Source organism: Chelonia mydas, chromosome 24, assembly GCF_015237465.2.
Source record: "Chelonia mydas isolate rCheMyd1 chromosome 24, rCheMyd1.pri.v2, whole genome shotgun sequence".
Classification (NCBI taxonomy): domain Eukaryota; kingdom Metazoa; phylum Chordata; order Testudines; family Cheloniidae; genus Chelonia; species Chelonia mydas.
Window position 1 is genome coordinate 1301592 of NC_051264.2, and position 15902 is coordinate 1317493.

The 15902-nt window shown below is 60.6% G+C and overlaps 1 protein-coding gene across 7 annotated transcripts in view; it reads left to right on the top strand.

Annotated features, from left to right (window-relative positions):
* The first annotated feature begins 7224 nt into the window (after positions 1-7224).
* Positions 7225-15902, top strand: part of TPM3 (tropomyosin 3) — a 35296-nt gene continuing 26618 nt past the window's right edge. For 4 of the 7 annotated variants that reach the window (XR_006287412.1, XM_037883119.2, XM_043535566.1 and 1 more), the window contains exons 1-2: positions 7422-7550; positions 9049-9174. Coding sequence is in view for 5 of the 7 variants with exons in the window: in XM_037883119.2 (XP_037739047.1) it covers positions 7437-7550; positions 9049-9174 (240 nt within the window). In the remaining 2 variants the exon portion in view is untranslated. Of the gene's footprint in view, positions 7551-9048; positions 9175-15902 lie in introns of all 7 variants that reach the window. The other 3 variants (XM_037883121.2, XM_043535567.1, XR_006287411.1) reach the window with 3 other exon arrangements.

Below are 15902 nucleotides of genomic sequence, written 5' to 3' on the forward strand. Positions count from 1 at the left end.
CTCCGAGGTCAGACCCAGGAAGGTGGAAGCCGTGTGAGCTGTGTGTCCTGCAGACAGGCTGCTCCCAGAGAGGAGACTCCCCCAGAGTCCTGCCTGGCTTCATGGGGAGCAGCTCCAGAGCATCGCCCGGGGACTCCGTGACACCGTCGCACCGGGCCAGTAATGACCCCGGTTTCCGCAGGCAGCCCGAAGCTCCTTCCAGACCGGGTTGGCGGGGGGGGGCTGGCAATTGTACTGGAGATCCACGCTCAGGGGGCCCCCACAACATCTGTAATGTGTAAATAAAGTGAAATGGGAGGGGGGGCCAAATGGCTCTTACTGGGCCTGCTTCTGCCATGGAGATGCCACATCTGGAGTGGGTCATGGGCAGCTAGTTATATGAGGATTGCGCACCCGGTGCTAGATGCGGCTGCCTCTGGAGTGGGGCACAAGGGTAGCTGAACAGCCTCCCAAGAGTTTGGGCCAGGAAGTGGGAATTCATGCGGTGGAGTGTCATGCTGGGGAGCCGGGACACAAGGACTCTAGTGACCATGGGGGGCAGGCACGCAGCGTTTCAATGAATTCCTTCTCTTGATGATGGTCCTTAGCTGAAAGTTGCCCCCTCCAGCAGGGCCGTGTCCCCGAGCATCGCACCACTGGGTCAGTCCTGACCCATCCACCCCACTGCCCGCAGCACTTGAGCCAGACCCACCCTGGGCCCACCCTGCCCCACCGGCAGCCCTGCCATGCGGGTGTGACAGGCGCCCATGGGGTGAGCTTTGCACAGGGGCCAATGGTCGGGGGGGGTCACATCCGGGGGGGCAAGGCCTGCTATCTCATTTGGCTGCTGTGTGCGTGAGTGCCCCCTGCTGGAGCTTGCTGCCTGCGGGGCAGCGCAAGCGGAAGGAGCCTGGGGCCCGACAGGGGCAAAGGGAGACGTTCCCGGGTGGGGTGAGTTTGGTGTTGCCTTCGCAAGCCGGCCAGGTGCCTGAGCCACCGATTGCTGGAGCGGGGTGGAGTTCACCCTGCTGGGGCTGGGGGCGCAGGGCGGGGAGCACCCTCTGCACCAGGACAGCAGGATTCAGCCCTGTCCTGGGGGGGTCATGCCCCAGCTGGCTTCACCCCCGTGGATTTCACACCTCTGGCCCCACATGCTCAGGCGTCTCGACGGCGCTGGCCCGGGCCGGGGAGCGGGGCTGGGGTGGTGGGGGCCGGGGGGGGAGTTCTTTGGAAACAGCCCCTGATATCGACCGGGCGCAGGCTAGCGGCTCGTGGCTCGGGGGCAGCCGGCAGCAGCGCGGGTGGATCGAACCGCATTGATCGGGGGATAATTTAACTCGGAAGGCGGGGGTGGGGATTGATGGGTGGTAATTACTGGGAACGAGGACACGTGTGTGTGGTCCGGCCGCTCGAGTGTGCGATTCCCCCCACCGGACGCAGCCAAGTGCGTTTATAAACCGGAGCCGCGCCTGCAGCCCGACCCAGAGCCGCACGGGGAGCGCCCGGCCAGCATGCCCGGCTCAGGTAAGGCCCCGGCTCCAGCACTGTCTGGGGACGGACTGCCAGCACCTGCAGGGCAGGGAGCCTGGGGAACCCTCCTGCCACCCGCAGCAGGCCGGGGGGGTGTGGCCAGTCACAGGCGTGGGGCGAGCTGCCCTTCCCGCTGGCGCTGGAGGACGGGCCCCGGCCCAGCTCACGCTGTTTCGGCTGCTCTCCAGGGGCTGTGCTCCTGCCTTGGGCCCCAATCCCCGGGCAGCTGGTGGCTCCTCTCTGTGACGGGGGGAGCTCAGTGCAGCGGGCGGGGGGCGGGGGGGGGGGTTTGACAGCTCCCACCTGCCCTGCCCTGGCTGAATTACAGGGGCCAGGCCCCACCTCTGAGCCCCGTCTCTCTGGCTGCTGAGAGTCACAGAGATCTGGCCCTGGACACCCTCTCTCCATCCACAGGACACAGCCACTCTCACAAGGCTCTCAGACCTGCCTGTCCATGCATCCCGTCCTGTGCCCATCACCATAGCCTCTGGGCTCCTCCAGGCATTAGCTCTCCAGGCTGAGCCCACCGGACTCCTCCAGCTACATGACCCACCTGATCTGCTCTGTGTCAATCAGTGAACTGGTCACCACCGTGATCAGGAGCGAGCCGTGTGCTGCACTGTGCAGCCAGCCGTGGGGCTCCCTCGCCTGGGTGGTGGGTCTGGGCTGCGTCCTCGTCACCATGGCACAGGTGGGCAGCTGGAGCCGGACTCAGCCCCAGGGTGGGTGGCTGCAGCCGCGCTGGCCAGGGGAGCACCTATGGGGTGGCGCAATGGTGTGGGCACATGCTGGGGGCATGTGTGTACAGAGGGGAGCCAGGATGGACACAAGAAAAGGACCCCTCCGGCTGGCTGGAGGTTCAGGCCCCCGGCCAGTGGGGGGTGGCCAGGCCTCAGGAACCCCTCTCGTCTCCTGGAGTTTTGGGAACCAGCAGTTGAGTGGCTTCTGAGAGAGGGTCCTGCTGGCCTAGATCCTGCTGGTGTAGGGGGAAGGGGTGTGCATGGGGGGGAATGTGTGTGAAGATCATGGGGGGGAGGGTCATGGGGAAACTGGAGGGGGCCTGTGGGATGTAGGGGGACAGGGAGATCATGGGGGGGGATATAGGCATGGGGGCGGGTCTGTATCAGTGCATGCAGCATTCCCAATTCTAATGACCACACTCATGGCCAGGTTCCCTGACAGGTGACTCCGTGGTTGCCAGCTCCACCGGGGATGGCTTTGGCCCGCAGGGGGCAGGACACAGACTCCCGCTGGGAATAATTCCCTAGGAGCCCAGTGCACTGGGGCAGGGGGCTGAGTGGGGGGTGGTGACGGGGCACGTGGCTCCTCAGAGGTGGCCCAGGGACCCCCTGCCCTTCTCTAGCCCCCTCCCCACGGGGCTTTCAGGGTGCTGTACAAACAGCAACGAACAAAGCCACACAGGACCCTTAGCCCCAAGGTACAGAAGGGGAAACTGAGGCACAGGGTGGGGCAGGAACTTGCCCACGAATGGAACAAGAGCCAGGAGTCCTGTCTCCCCCCTGCCTCAGTGAGCGCCGCTCCCCTCCCCCTAGGGAAGAAGCCCACCCTAGGGGCTGCGCAGGATGGAACCGATGGGGGAGGGGGCAGGGAAGGAGCCCGGCAGATGGGGGCGCGGGGAAGGGGGGATGGGGTCCGCTCTTCTCTCCCCCTGGTTCTACGCTGCGCTGGAGCGGAGCCAGGGGAGCAGGCCCCAGACCCAGCCGGGGTGGGGGGGGCGTTAACCCTCACGCTCTCCCTCTTTTCTTCCGCAGCATGCCAGGGCCGGACCCTGCCCCTGCCCCTGCCGCTGGCTGATATGTTTGATATTAGGTTGTTTTATTGGAAAACCAACTAAATATCAAACATATTCTTCCCGCGCCAGGGCCGCTCAGCGCCGCCCCGGGGCAGACGCCGCCGGCTCTCTCCGTCCGCCTGGCTCGGCCTCCAGCAAGCCCCACTCCTGGGACCATCCGCGACACCGGCCAGGGGTGGGGGGCAGCCCCCCTCTGATCGGATCCGCCCTTCCCCCTCCTGTCATTCCCTCCCCCCCCTCGCTGCAATAAAGCTGTTTCAGATCCTCTCCCCATCAGCGGCCATTGTTTCCCTCTCTGGCTCCAAATGGGGAGCAGAGGCATCAGGCCCCCCAGGCCAAAGCAAACAGGAGGATCCCAGCACCGAGGGGGCCATGCACAGCCAGGACTTTGCCCAAGGAGACGAGACGCCTGTTAGTTGTCGGCCTCAGGTCTTTCTGAGCCAGACATGGGCCCTCTCCATGGGCACCAGTAACATGCTGCCTGCCTATGGGGCAGGGAGTGGCGCAGCCCCTGGGGCTCATTGCCACCCGGGGCAAGAGAACTGATGCCCCCATCCCTGGAGCCCAGCGGGCTGAGTTGAGCCCCCGTCCCCGCTCACAGACAAAGCACCGTCTCTCCTGGCCCTGCTGCCAAGATGGGGTCAGGTTACCTGGCCCCCGCAGGCACCTGTCGTCCATGGCACCCAGGGCACAGGCCGGGGCATGGGGCCGGGCACAGGCCCCTTCCCACCTCCTGGCTGGGCGGCTGGAATCTCCTGGGCGGATGGTTGGGATGGCAGCAGTGTCACACACACGCCAGCTGTCAGCTTTCGGTTTCAGGAATGGAATGAACTCGGCCTTGAATAAACATGGCCCCGCGCCCGCCGCCCTCGCTGGGAGGATTGTTCTCCGAGGCGCCTGGGGTTTATTTCAAGCTCCGAAGTCGGGCGCTGCAGGAACAAAGGGCCTGGGGGCCGGGGGTGCTCTGTGCGGGCCGCTCGCCTCGCCCGCCCCATCCCTCCAGCTCCCCCGAGCCTGGGCCGTGCCCCACCCCGCACTGCTGATGCTGCCCGTGGCTCTGCGGTTCAGAGGCTACGCTGGCCTGACGGAGGCCACGTTTCTGGTCCTCGGTGGGCAGGGCCTGGCCTGGCTCTGCTTGGGCATCGGGGATCCGGCCGTGCAAGGGGCAGCTTTTCGGAAGCTCAGCTCCCAGCTCACACCCGTCCCTGGGGAATCCACCCTCAGGCATGGGGGTCAGGGCCCCCCTGAAGAGCACAGAGCAGTAATGGTGGGAAGCTGCTGAGATTTTGTCTGGACAGCGCGCTGGCCCCCAGCTCCTGGCACCAGCCTCCTAAAGCCATCAGACCTGCCTGCCCAGCACCCCCTTCTTGCCCTGCGCAGGCGCCCATGGAGAGCAGAGAGGCTCCCCCCACCACGCCACCCCATCGGACACCTCTGTGCCACGCTGGGTGGGTCTGGGCAAGGCTCCAGGGCTCCCACTAAGCACCCGGCTGCGCGGGAGCCCGAGACATTCCCAGTTTCTCTTTCCTGAGCTGGGCAGAGCAAGCCCCTGGATTTACTTCTCTCTCCCGCAGCATCTGCCTGCTCCAGCCTCCAGAGCTGCTTGAGAGAGGTGTCCGCTGGGCCAAGCACCCAGGGAGAGGAGCGCGCCCCGTCTGACCCCAGCCCGAGGCAGACCTTGCCCATCGGTCCCCAGCACAGACCCCCTGCTCCCAGGCCTGCCTGAGAGAGCCCTCTCCTATGCAGCCCTACTACAGACCTCGTTACCCCACCCCTCCCCATCCAGCCCTCCTCCCTCCCAGCCCCCGGGAGTCCCCTCACCTCTGACACCCACACAGACGCGGCCACGCCCCGTTCTTTTCTCTCTGTGGTTCCCGGCTGTTCATGAACAGAGGAAGGTGCTTTGGGCCGAGGCCTGGGAGTGGGGTACAGCCAGGGGCTTGGCCTGGGGTTGGGACACTGCAAATCCTCCAGGAATGTGGATAAAACTCAGGGACTGAGGTTCCTCACTGACCGCGGGTCTCAGACATTCCTGCCCCCATCCGCCCCCCGGGGGCATGGGATGGTGCAGAACCGGTGGGCATGGGACTGAGAGAGGGTGTTTTCCTGCTCAGGGCACGGGCAGGCCTCTGCCCGCCAAGGCCAGCGCTGTGAGCTAAGGAGCGCACCGCCGCGTGATGGGAGATGGGGCCTGGCAGACCGTGGGCAGCAGAGATATGCGTCCGTGGACACGCGTTCCTGCCCACCAGCCTGCAGGGCACGGAGCCCCCAGTGGCTCAGCCAGTCAGCCTGTGGGTGCCATTCCTGTGCCCCCATAGAGCATCTCAAGGCCCTTGCAACGCAGGCTCGCCCCTGCACACCTGTCTCACGGGCTGCCCTCCCCTGGGCCCTGGCAGCAGCTGCAGGCCACACCTGTGCTCCAGGGGCAGGTGCCGTGAGTGGGTCCAGCCCCCTCTCTCCCCATCATGCCAAGGCCCTGGGAGCTGCTTCCCAGTCGGTCACGCCCCGCTCCCCCCCGGTGCCAGACAATTCCATTGTAATTAGGGAGCCTGGCGCTGCGGCTAAGCCCAGCTCTCTCTGTGGGGCCGCCTTCATGCCATTGTTGTTTGATCTCAGGGAGGTCAGCACCTCGGCCATGCCCAGGGGCCAGCACTAATGTCAGGCCTGGGTGGGCAGGGCCGTGCAGAGGGGCACCTGTTCCTGGGGCTGAGCCGAAGCCCGTTCAGGTCAGCCGGAGTCATTCCCACAGGCTTTGGCTCAGGCCCCGCACAGGAGCTGTGCTGCCCGCAGAACCGGGGAGACCCCGTGGGTAGCGAGTCTCGCCAGCTGCAGACTTCGCTATGCGGCTCCCTGCCCTTTTCCCCTGCAGGCCCCCCAGGAGCTTCCCCACTGGTGCCTAAAGGAGCGGGATCGGGCCGCTTTGCCACATTCCTTTATAAAGCTTGTGGAGTGGCTGGCTCCCCCCCAGTGGGACGGGAATAGTGGGGTGAGCGCGGCGCAGCCCCACTGAGGGTGCGTGAGAGCAGGAGAGGGCCCCATGGCGCTCAGCCTTCATACGGCACCTTCCATCTGCAAAGGGCTTTATCTGGTAATGGGAGAATCCCCTGGAAAGCCAGCCAGGGTCAGGCTCAGAGGGGAAGGGACTCACCTAAGGCCACAGAAAGAGTCCCTTGTTCAGGAATAGAACCCAGGAGTCCTGGCTCCCAGCCCCCCAACCCCCACCCAACCATTAGACTCCAATCCAGAGCTGGGATTAGAACCCAGGCATCCTGGCTCCCAGGCCCCCCAGCTCTAATCACTGGCCTCCCCTCCCAGAGCTGGGAATTGCAGCCAGGAGTCCTGGCTCCCAGTCATCTGCTCAGACTGCTGCCTGTAGAGAGGGCCAGAAAGGTCCGTATTCACCCAGCAGCTCTCTTTGGGGAGGAGAGCATGAGTTCGCCCGGCACCAAGAACCAATACGGGGAACAGATCAGTGATGTGGCGCCCTTCAGTCTACCTGCCAAAGGTCTGACACAATCCCAGGGCTGGGAGCTGACCCTGGACCCAAGGTGTTAATGTCGGACAGCATCAGTGAAGGGCGTTATCCCCGGGAACAATGTCCCAAGGCAGGGGGCTGGGGGGATTCTCCATCATGGCTGCGTTTGGACTCCGGATTGGCTGTTTTCTGAAGATTTGCCCGGGAGTTTGGGGGCGGGGGGGCAGGTCTCTGGCCTGGGCTAGCCTCTGGCCTTGGGATCTGTGACTCTCAGAAGAGCAGGGGATCTCCTCCCATCACCCCAAGCCCACAGAGCTGCCTGTGCTTTTTATAACCATCTCCCAGCTGTCCCATGGGGGCCCAAATATGGCCCTGTCCATGAAGTCACTGAGCAGGCATCCCCCCCCCCACGCTCCCCAGGCGGGCGCTGAGACAATGGGGCCCTGTGGACAGACATTTCGGGAGTGAGAGGAGGCGGCTCAGCCCAAGAAAGGCAAAGGCCCCGAGCCACCTGTCAGGGGCGTATTGATAAAACCCTCGGCCAGGGAGGGGGCCAGACACTCGGCAGCCCCAGCCCGGCGCATCCCACGTTGCTGCTCGTCCGTCCCAGCCAGAGGCGCCCCAGCCCCGCAGGTGAAGATGGAGGCCATCAAGAAGAAGATGCAGATGCTGAAGCTGGACAAGGAGAACGCCTTGGACCGGGCTGAGCAGGCAGAGGCTGAGCAGAAGCAGGCAGAGGAGAGGAGCAAACAGGTGGGAAAGAGAGGCCGGCGCTGTCCCTAACCCACCCCTCTCCCCGGGGTTGGCTCCCTGCCCTGGACTCCTGCCTTGGCTCCCTGCGTGGACTCCTGCCCTGGCCAGAGACCTAGTAGCCCCTCGCCCCCCTCGTGGCAAGAGTGGCACTTACCCCAGGGAAAGGCAGCTGCCTCCAGGAGCCCAGCGGCTCCCCCTCGGGGAGACTCACTCGAAGGCTGGGGAGGCTCCTATTGCTCTGCCGGGGATGGGGCTCGTCCCACACCCCCGGAGCAGGAGGAGTGCTGCGTGTCAGCGACCCTCAGGGGTGCGGAGCGGGACCTGCCTTCGGCTCCTCCAGCCCTGGGCGCAGACATGCTGGAGTCAAGTCTGTGGGTCAAGTGGTGCTGCCACGAACCCCGGGGGGGGGACAGGTCCACAAACTGGGAATGCCCGTCATTTCCCGGATGCCTGGGCACACGCAGACGCTGCTCCAGACACACTCATCCACACCCATGACACACACAGCCAGCCTGGCAAACACGCACGTGCCAGCACTGAGACACACAGGTCCATGCACTGCCATGCACGGTGCTGGAGTCCAGGGGGTCACTCACAACGTAGAGCTGCATACCTGGGGGAAGAATGTGGTACGTGGCGTGTGCACCGCACCCAGACGCACGGTACGGCTTCTGTGCCCAATACACAGCATACACACACACAGATTGTGTGTCCTGAGCACACCCACCCCATGGATTGTGTGCCCCCTAAATACCACACTCACAAACCCACCCCCATCGCTTGTGGGTCACACAAACACAAACTGTGTGCCCAGTGCTGAATCCTGCTCCAGTTCCACAAGGGCAGCTTCCCTCGAGGCCTTTCACACACCGCCCAGCTCAGCCCTGCCTTTCCCCCGGAAGCGATGCAGCAGCGGCTCCGCTGTGGAGTCCAGAGTCGCAGCTGGAGGGATGGGAGGTGGGTTTGTGCCATGCTGGGGTTTAGCAGAACCTGGCCTCTGACATCCTGCCACAGCGCACCAGGGAGATGACTCAGGAGGGCAGCTCTGCAGGAGCCATTAAACCGGGGCCCCGTGTAGCTCCCCACTCACCGGGCAGAAGAAACTTTCCACTTGGGGCCTGATTCTCCCCTCGCTTGCCCTGCTACAAACCAGGAGTGGCTGCACCCAGGTCAATGGAGCCCCACTGGCCTCAGTGAGCTGAGTCAGGCCCTTCGTGCCCATGTAGAACCGACCCCCGTCCCCACTCATCCGACTGCCCATGAATTGCAGATCCGGATCATGGGGGAGGAGATGGGAGGCAGTGTCTGCTTGTGCCTAAGGCCAGCGCTGGGCATAAACTGGGCAAGCCAGGGGGGATCCCAGCAAAACGGAGGACTTTGCCTCCTTTAGGGATCCCAGCTGGGGGTGCTCAGCATCCCGGAGAGCACAGGTGGGGTGGCTGGGTGGGCAGCAGCTCCCAGGTGCCAGCCGTAATGTGACACTTCTTGCCATTGGCAGCTGGAGGATGAGCTGGCGGCCATGCAGAAGAAGCTGAAGGGGACGGAGGACGAGCTGGACAAATACTCAGAGGCCCTGAAAGATGCCCAGGAGAAGCTGGAGCTGGCTGAGAAGAAGGCAGCAGATGTACGTATGGCAGTGCCAGGCCCCACCACCTGCCTGGGAGCACACGCACAATGACACACACGTGCACAGTGACACAGACACGCATGGTGACACACATGTCTGCATAACACATACACAGTCACACCCAGGAACAGGTCACACACACACACACACACACACACACACAGAGCAGAACTGCTGTCATGAAGACACCTTCCACAGCCCAGGCTTGGGCTCTGTCCAGCCATTCTGCTTTACCGTCTGCTCCTGCTTCTTTAGAGAAGAAACGAACCAGCATCAACCAAAGCGGTGCCGGAGGCCCTGCCTCAGCAAGCAGCTCTCTGGGGCGAGAGGGAGCCCCCGGGCTGGGCACCAGAGGTCAGATCTGGCTCTCTTACACCACTGCGGTCACTGGGCTGGAGCCTCCCAGCTGGCTGAGCTGTGCTCATCAGAGGGCTGAAGTGAGGAGGCCAAAGGTGGCATTATTCCACCTGTATGCTCCCCAGTCCTGGGGGTGGCTGGGACCACGTTGGTCCCTAAGAACATAAGAATGGCCCTACTGGGTCAGACCAATGGTCCATCTTGCCCAGTGTCCTGTCTACCGACAGTGGCCAATGCCAGGTGCTCCAGAGGGAATGAACAGAACAGGTCATCATCAAGTGATCCATCCCCTGCCACCCATTCCCAGCCTCTGGCAAACAGAGGCTAGGGATACCATTCCTGCCCATCCTGGCTAATAGCCATTGATGGACCTATCCTCCATGAATTTATCTAGTTTACTTAGCATAACTTAGAGCAGCCTCAGGGCTTCTCTATCTAACACCCAGCTGCTGAGGGGCCGTTCTGGTAGCCAGAGCTCAGAGGGGCACAGGGGCACTCTAGCTGTGTCTCCCTTCCCCATAACATGCTGAAGGCTGGGGTGGGGGGGCACATAAGAACTGCTACAATAGCTTGATGCCATGCAAGGATTTCCCCAGGCAGGAGCCAGTTGCTGCCCTCACAAAGGGACCTGGGCACACGGCCTGACAAAAACATGTCATTGGGTCTGTGCATCAGCGGCATGCGAGCGCCAGGCTTACGCAGGGGTATTAATAGGCTGCCCACATACCTGTCTATTCAGGCAGAGCTTGGGTTTCAGGCTGACACATGAGATGAGCTAGCTCAGCGCTGCCCCTCCGGGGCCTGGCATGCTCACAGGAAGCAGGATGCTGCTTTGGGCTGCTTTGTTCATGCAGATGGGATTTTACCCATGGCCTCTGTACTGCCCCCACCCACCACCACCCTGGGATGGAGCGAGAGGAAGTCACCTACCCCCGTTAAAGGCCTTGCCCGCACTGGGAGCTTCAGCCGTGATCCAGCTGCTGTTTACACCAGTGGAGCTGACCCCTCCGGGAAACCGGCCTAACCTGCCCCAGTGCAGATCTTCCTCTAAAGGGGTTTTATCTTGTCCACACCAGGGATCTGTGCCCAGGCAGCTGTACCAGGGCTGGAACTGGAGCAAACCCCAGGGTAGGCCAGGCCTCAGCCACCCGAGATAGACCCTATGCAGTCACCTGAGGGCTCACACCCGGGGATCTTGGGCTTGGGTTCATGCCCAGCAAAAGAGTGAGGAAGGCTCTAGAGGTGAGAGGACTGGAGGTGGCACCACCCCAGGGGAGAGGGAGAGCGAAGAGAAGGGGCAGGAGCAGCAGTGAATGGCTGTGTGTGTGTGTGTGTGTGAGGCTGCATGTGCACAGCCATGTGTGTGCATGTGTCTGTGTGTGCACTTATGGGCCCGTGCGTGTCTGGGTGTGCGTGCAGAGTGCTTTACGCTCTCTCTCCGCTGGTCTCTGCCCAATTAAAGCACTTGAAGGTGATAATCAGAGAGGGGACAGACGGCAGGGAAGGCTGACGACACAGAGATGACACCCTACCCGGGATTTTCTCCTTAGCCCTGATGGTCGCTCCTGCCCGGAGGCTGGGCTGTCTGGCTCTGGGAATAAGGGTGCTTATCCCCAGCCCTCGAGCACAAATCGTCACCGGAGAACTGAGAAAGCATGGCCAGCGTCCTACCTGAGCCTCTTTTTGTGGGTCTCAACAGAGGCCAAGGATTGGGTGGGGCTCGGAGCCTGAACTACCCTCTCACCACTAGAGGTGGCAGGTGGGAGCCCGGGTGTGGGGAAGCTGCACCCAGGGTGCCCTTCTCCTGTGGATAAAGGGGCCTCCGCTAGGGCACCTCTCACCAGCAGGAAAACCCCTTTTGAAGAGACTCTGCCGTGCCAACTTGACAGCGGGTGTGCGGTGCACACGGTGTGCACACGGAGTGAGTGGGTGTGCACAGGGTGTGAGAGGGTGTGCAGCGTGCAAGGTGTGCACAGGGCTGTGCAGTGTGCACAGGTGTGAGAGGGTGTGCACACACAGAGGAAGTGGGTGTACCTGTGTGTGTGAGAGCGTGGTGGTGCAGGGCACAGTCAAAATCAGCCGCAGGAAGGGGCGTCCCCGGCTCCCTGTGCTGGTCAGTGGTGCCCAGGGCAGCCCTGCGGCGTGGCAGGGAAAGCAGCTGCAGAGATGTGCAATGTGGAGTCACTGACCGCACAATGAGCAACAGGGAGAGATAAGGATATTTTCAGCTGCTGGGTTCTTCCGGCCCCTGCTGCTAGGCAGGGATCAGAGCTGTGCAGCCTGCCGTGGTGTGTGCACATCTCACCGCTTTCACAGAGCAGCCAGGAAAGCAGGGCGGAAACTTGCTCTTGTTGCTCCATGCCCTGGACGTGGATGCAAAGGGGCAGAAAGAGCCTCCCAGGAAATAGCGCCAGAGCAAAAGGCCCTGGGCAGGAAGCGCGGCCCAGTCTGCATCCCCTGGGCAGGAGGCCCAGGTGCAAGGGGTTCTGGGGCAGGCCAAGGGAAGATCGAGGGCATGTCCATGGCGGGAAAGGCAGTAGTTTGGATGGTCCTGTGCCCCAGAGAGACTCTGCCTCTGCAGTGGCCCACAGGGGCTGTTGGAACCAGGCTCCAGCAGCTCCTGAATAGAGGAGGTGCAACCACCTCCATTGAACTCCTGCTCCGAGGGCTGGCTCAGGAGTGAATCTGGGCCTACGGTCGCGGCCACATCCAGTGCAGGGATCCAGATCATCATCAGCGGCTAGACTCACTCCCTTCTGCTCCTTTGCAAGCCTAATACAGCTCCCTTTGGGGGAGCAGCTTCCAGGCAACCCAGGCTGGGGAGTTAGAGAGGAAACGGTGCCAGGCCGGAGGACAGCAGGGTGGGGAGCGGTGTGTTTCCAGGGGCAGAGTTGATGGGCCGGGGGGATGCAGGGAGGCAGCTCCCAGGTGAGCTGAGCTGCAGAGGAGAAGGCTCCTGCACAGGCGTGGTGTGAGGAAGTGGCACTGAGGATGCTGTTGCCGTTGATGGGGGTAGAGAGAGAACCTGTAGTTTGAAAGCCAAGACAACGGGGGACAGATGTGGGCTATACAGCTCTGAGACCTGTGCCCGGGATCCAGGCCAGCTACAACCTCTCTGTGACCTTAGGAATCCTTGTGTCCCCTGTGCCGTGGAAGGAGCTTGGTCCCGTGGAAACAGAAAAGCCATTGTTGGCCTGGGCTGGGGCAGGGCGGAAGCTCTGCGGCCCTCTCGACAACTGCAGAGCGCTGCTATTGTTGTCGGCGGTTTCCAGGAAAACAATGGCACAAGTGGCATAGGGTTTCGCTCAGTGCTGTCGTCCTCCCATCAGTCGTGGGGCTAAGGGCCATCAGAGTCCCGCGCAGCTGCTGCATGGAATTAGAAGGGGATGAGCTATTCAGATTCATCCGCCACAGAGATCTGAGGGATGAAGGAGCTTTCACCACCTTTCACTCCCCCCTGCCCCCCGGCCATGGTGGGAACGTGATGACTCATGGGAGAATGCCTGAGTTGAAACCAGGAGGAGAAAGTGTCCCCTGCCGATGGGAACCAGAAACGAGTCCCCTGATAGTTCCTCAGCCCGGAGGTGCAGCTGGGATTCCCCAGGACAGTGAGAGTTAGGAATATGCATCTTTCAGTGCAAAGCCCTGCTGGTCAATCAGGCACTGCAGGGAGATATGGGACAGGGAAGGCAGGGTGATCTCAGAGCCCCCCGCTCTGAAGGCCAGCCTGGAGAGCCAGTTATTAAAGAGCAGCCTAGATGGTTGGTAAAGCCCTTGGGGAGGGGCAGGCTGCAGAGCCATAGCGCTGGTGCAATGGGCGTGCAAACAGGAACACTTTGGCTCCACACCAGCCGCAGCCAGGCCGGGGATGTTTCTTCAACCTCTGTGGCTTTGCTCAGGGCTTCCTCCTTTAGGCCCCAAGTCAGCAAGGTACTTAAGGATGTGAGTAATCCCAGTGTACTACGTCCGTGCTTAAAGTTTGGCTCATGCTTAAGGACCTTTCTGAATCGGTGCCTTAAGCAATAAAGACAAGGCCCCTTTTGTCAGTGGGTTCTGGGGTTTTCTTTCCTCTCCATCTTGCCCTCTTTCTTTCCAGTTTCCCCCAGACCCTCTTTCCAGTCCCCTCTTGCTATAGTTTTCTGGGCTCTCCAGGTCCTCAGGGGCTTGGTCTCACCACGCACAGTAAATTCAAATCTGGGTGTCCTTACACAGACAGATCTCTCCATTGAGTCAGGAGGGATTTTCTCTGAGTATGGATGGAGTAAAGAGCTCAGGACCTGGACCATGCAAAGTACAGCTAAGGACAAAACTGCCTGTCAGTTTTACCCAGCAGAAAACGGGCACTTTCCCTAGAGTCTATCTACACAGGCACTGAAGTTGCACTGGTTTAATTTAAATCAGATTGAAAACCAGTATAGTTAAACCTCTGTGTGGACACACCTATATCGGTTTAAAAGTGGTTCTAGTGGCTTGACTTGCACCAGTACATTTCCCAGTGCGAGCTGAACCGATACCAGCTGGGTTGTAATCGATTTAAGACAGTCCATGCCCAGATAACTACATCGTTGTGAAATTACCCCAGTGCAGCTTTATGTGGAGAGCAGGCCTTGGCTGGGGAGTCGGGTGTATTTCATGCTTCCCAGCCTGACACTGCGTGTGGCAAGCATGTCTGAACGGTGGCTGCTCTGGCCGCAGCATGGTCAGACATGGCTTCTTGAACCTGTGCCAAAGCTTCCACACACATGTGGGCAGGCTACAGCATGCGACCTCATGGGACGGTCACAGCGCACTGTCAGGGGAAGAGAAATAGTGCCAGGGAAATGGTGTGCGGTCCTTTGCTAGCAGCAATCAGGCAGCAGCTGCAGTAGCAGACTGGCTGGAGTTGAAGCGCAAATTGTGTTTCTGTTGTAAAGCTCTACGGTGCAATAGTGCAAACTGTGTGAAACAGGAGTTATCATCATGAGTAAAAACAAAAGGGAACTTCAGTTAGGCTGAAAATAAGCAGCAAATCAGCAATCTCTCCTGGGACTCTGCCAAATTCACAACACAGGAAAGCTGTTTAAAGCGTCCTGCATCGCTTAGCACACAGGGCTAGAGGTGTGGGGGGAGTATTCAGTTCTAGCTAAAACTAGTGGGCTTCCAGATATGTCTATGGGGAAACCCCTGCAGCACTTTAAAGCACAGGACCCACTGGTAGCAGTGAGTTACTGTAAAAAAATGCAACCGTGGAAGGGGAAGAAACTGGCTCAAGGGAGTGTCTATGTGCTTTGGAGCCTTCCATGCAGCCCAGGTCCTAAGTGACCCTGGTCAGATTCTCAGCTAGTGTAAGTTGTCAGAGCTTCACTGAGCTGCTGGGAATCTTGCCAACACCAAGTATTCAAAAATAATGAATCAAGCCTCAAAAATCAGAAGGGTGGCGTAAAAGCCATGGGACAGGGAAAGTGATCTGTTCCGAGCTCTTTCTATTTGCCTTCAGATTAGAGTCTGGCTGCGGGATTCACATTTACAAACTTTTCTCCAAATCCGAGGGCTAGAAACTATGACAGCGGAGCGTCCCAGCTAATCACATGACGCTGGGAGTCGGGGCTTTATGGAAAACACCAAACAGCATGAGACTTGCCGTACAACGCTGGGAGCTGGGCTCATAACTCAGTCCCAATGTAATGGCTGCTCGGCAGCCTGGGTGAAATGAGGAGGGCACCTCAGCCCGTTTCTTAGTGGACATATTTCCCCGGTCGTCACAGACAGCGCTAACTGCCACACAGGTTGGCAGCCTCCAGAAGAGGCCAAGAGCTGAATGGGTCAAGGAGTATGAACTTTCTTCTCACCCTGTGAAGAATGGGGACAGATTCTTTACCTTGCTAAGCACCTATTTTGCTGCCTGCCTGCTTGTAATCTCCTATTCTTCCTTCCCCACTGCCCCGAGCATAGGGGGCACATCGGGGACAGAGAAGGGCAGACGGGGGAGTGTACAATGCACTTCAGTTATCCCCAGCTGGCATATGGTCCTTTGGGGATCACAGTCATCTGGCACAGTTTAGTGCAACCCCAGGGGTACTGTAACCTACACCTAGTGGTGGGGATGGGCAGTGTCAGGGAGCTGTAACTCATTCCCTGAAAGCCCTGCTCTCTACTGTGCCCAGCAGAAAATCTGGGCTGGGGCGGGGCGTCCTTCTAGGTCAGGGGCAGAGGCCCAGAATAAAGGCAGTTGATTTCCAGGAGGCTGATCAGGCACCTCTCCCTAAAGCTAAAGATATTTCAAAATGAAAAATGTGCTAGTGAGTATTAACCCAGTTACTTTTCAAGTAACCTGGACAAAATGCTGGCCAGAGCCTGAGCAATGCTGTCATGCTGGGGGGAAACGGGAA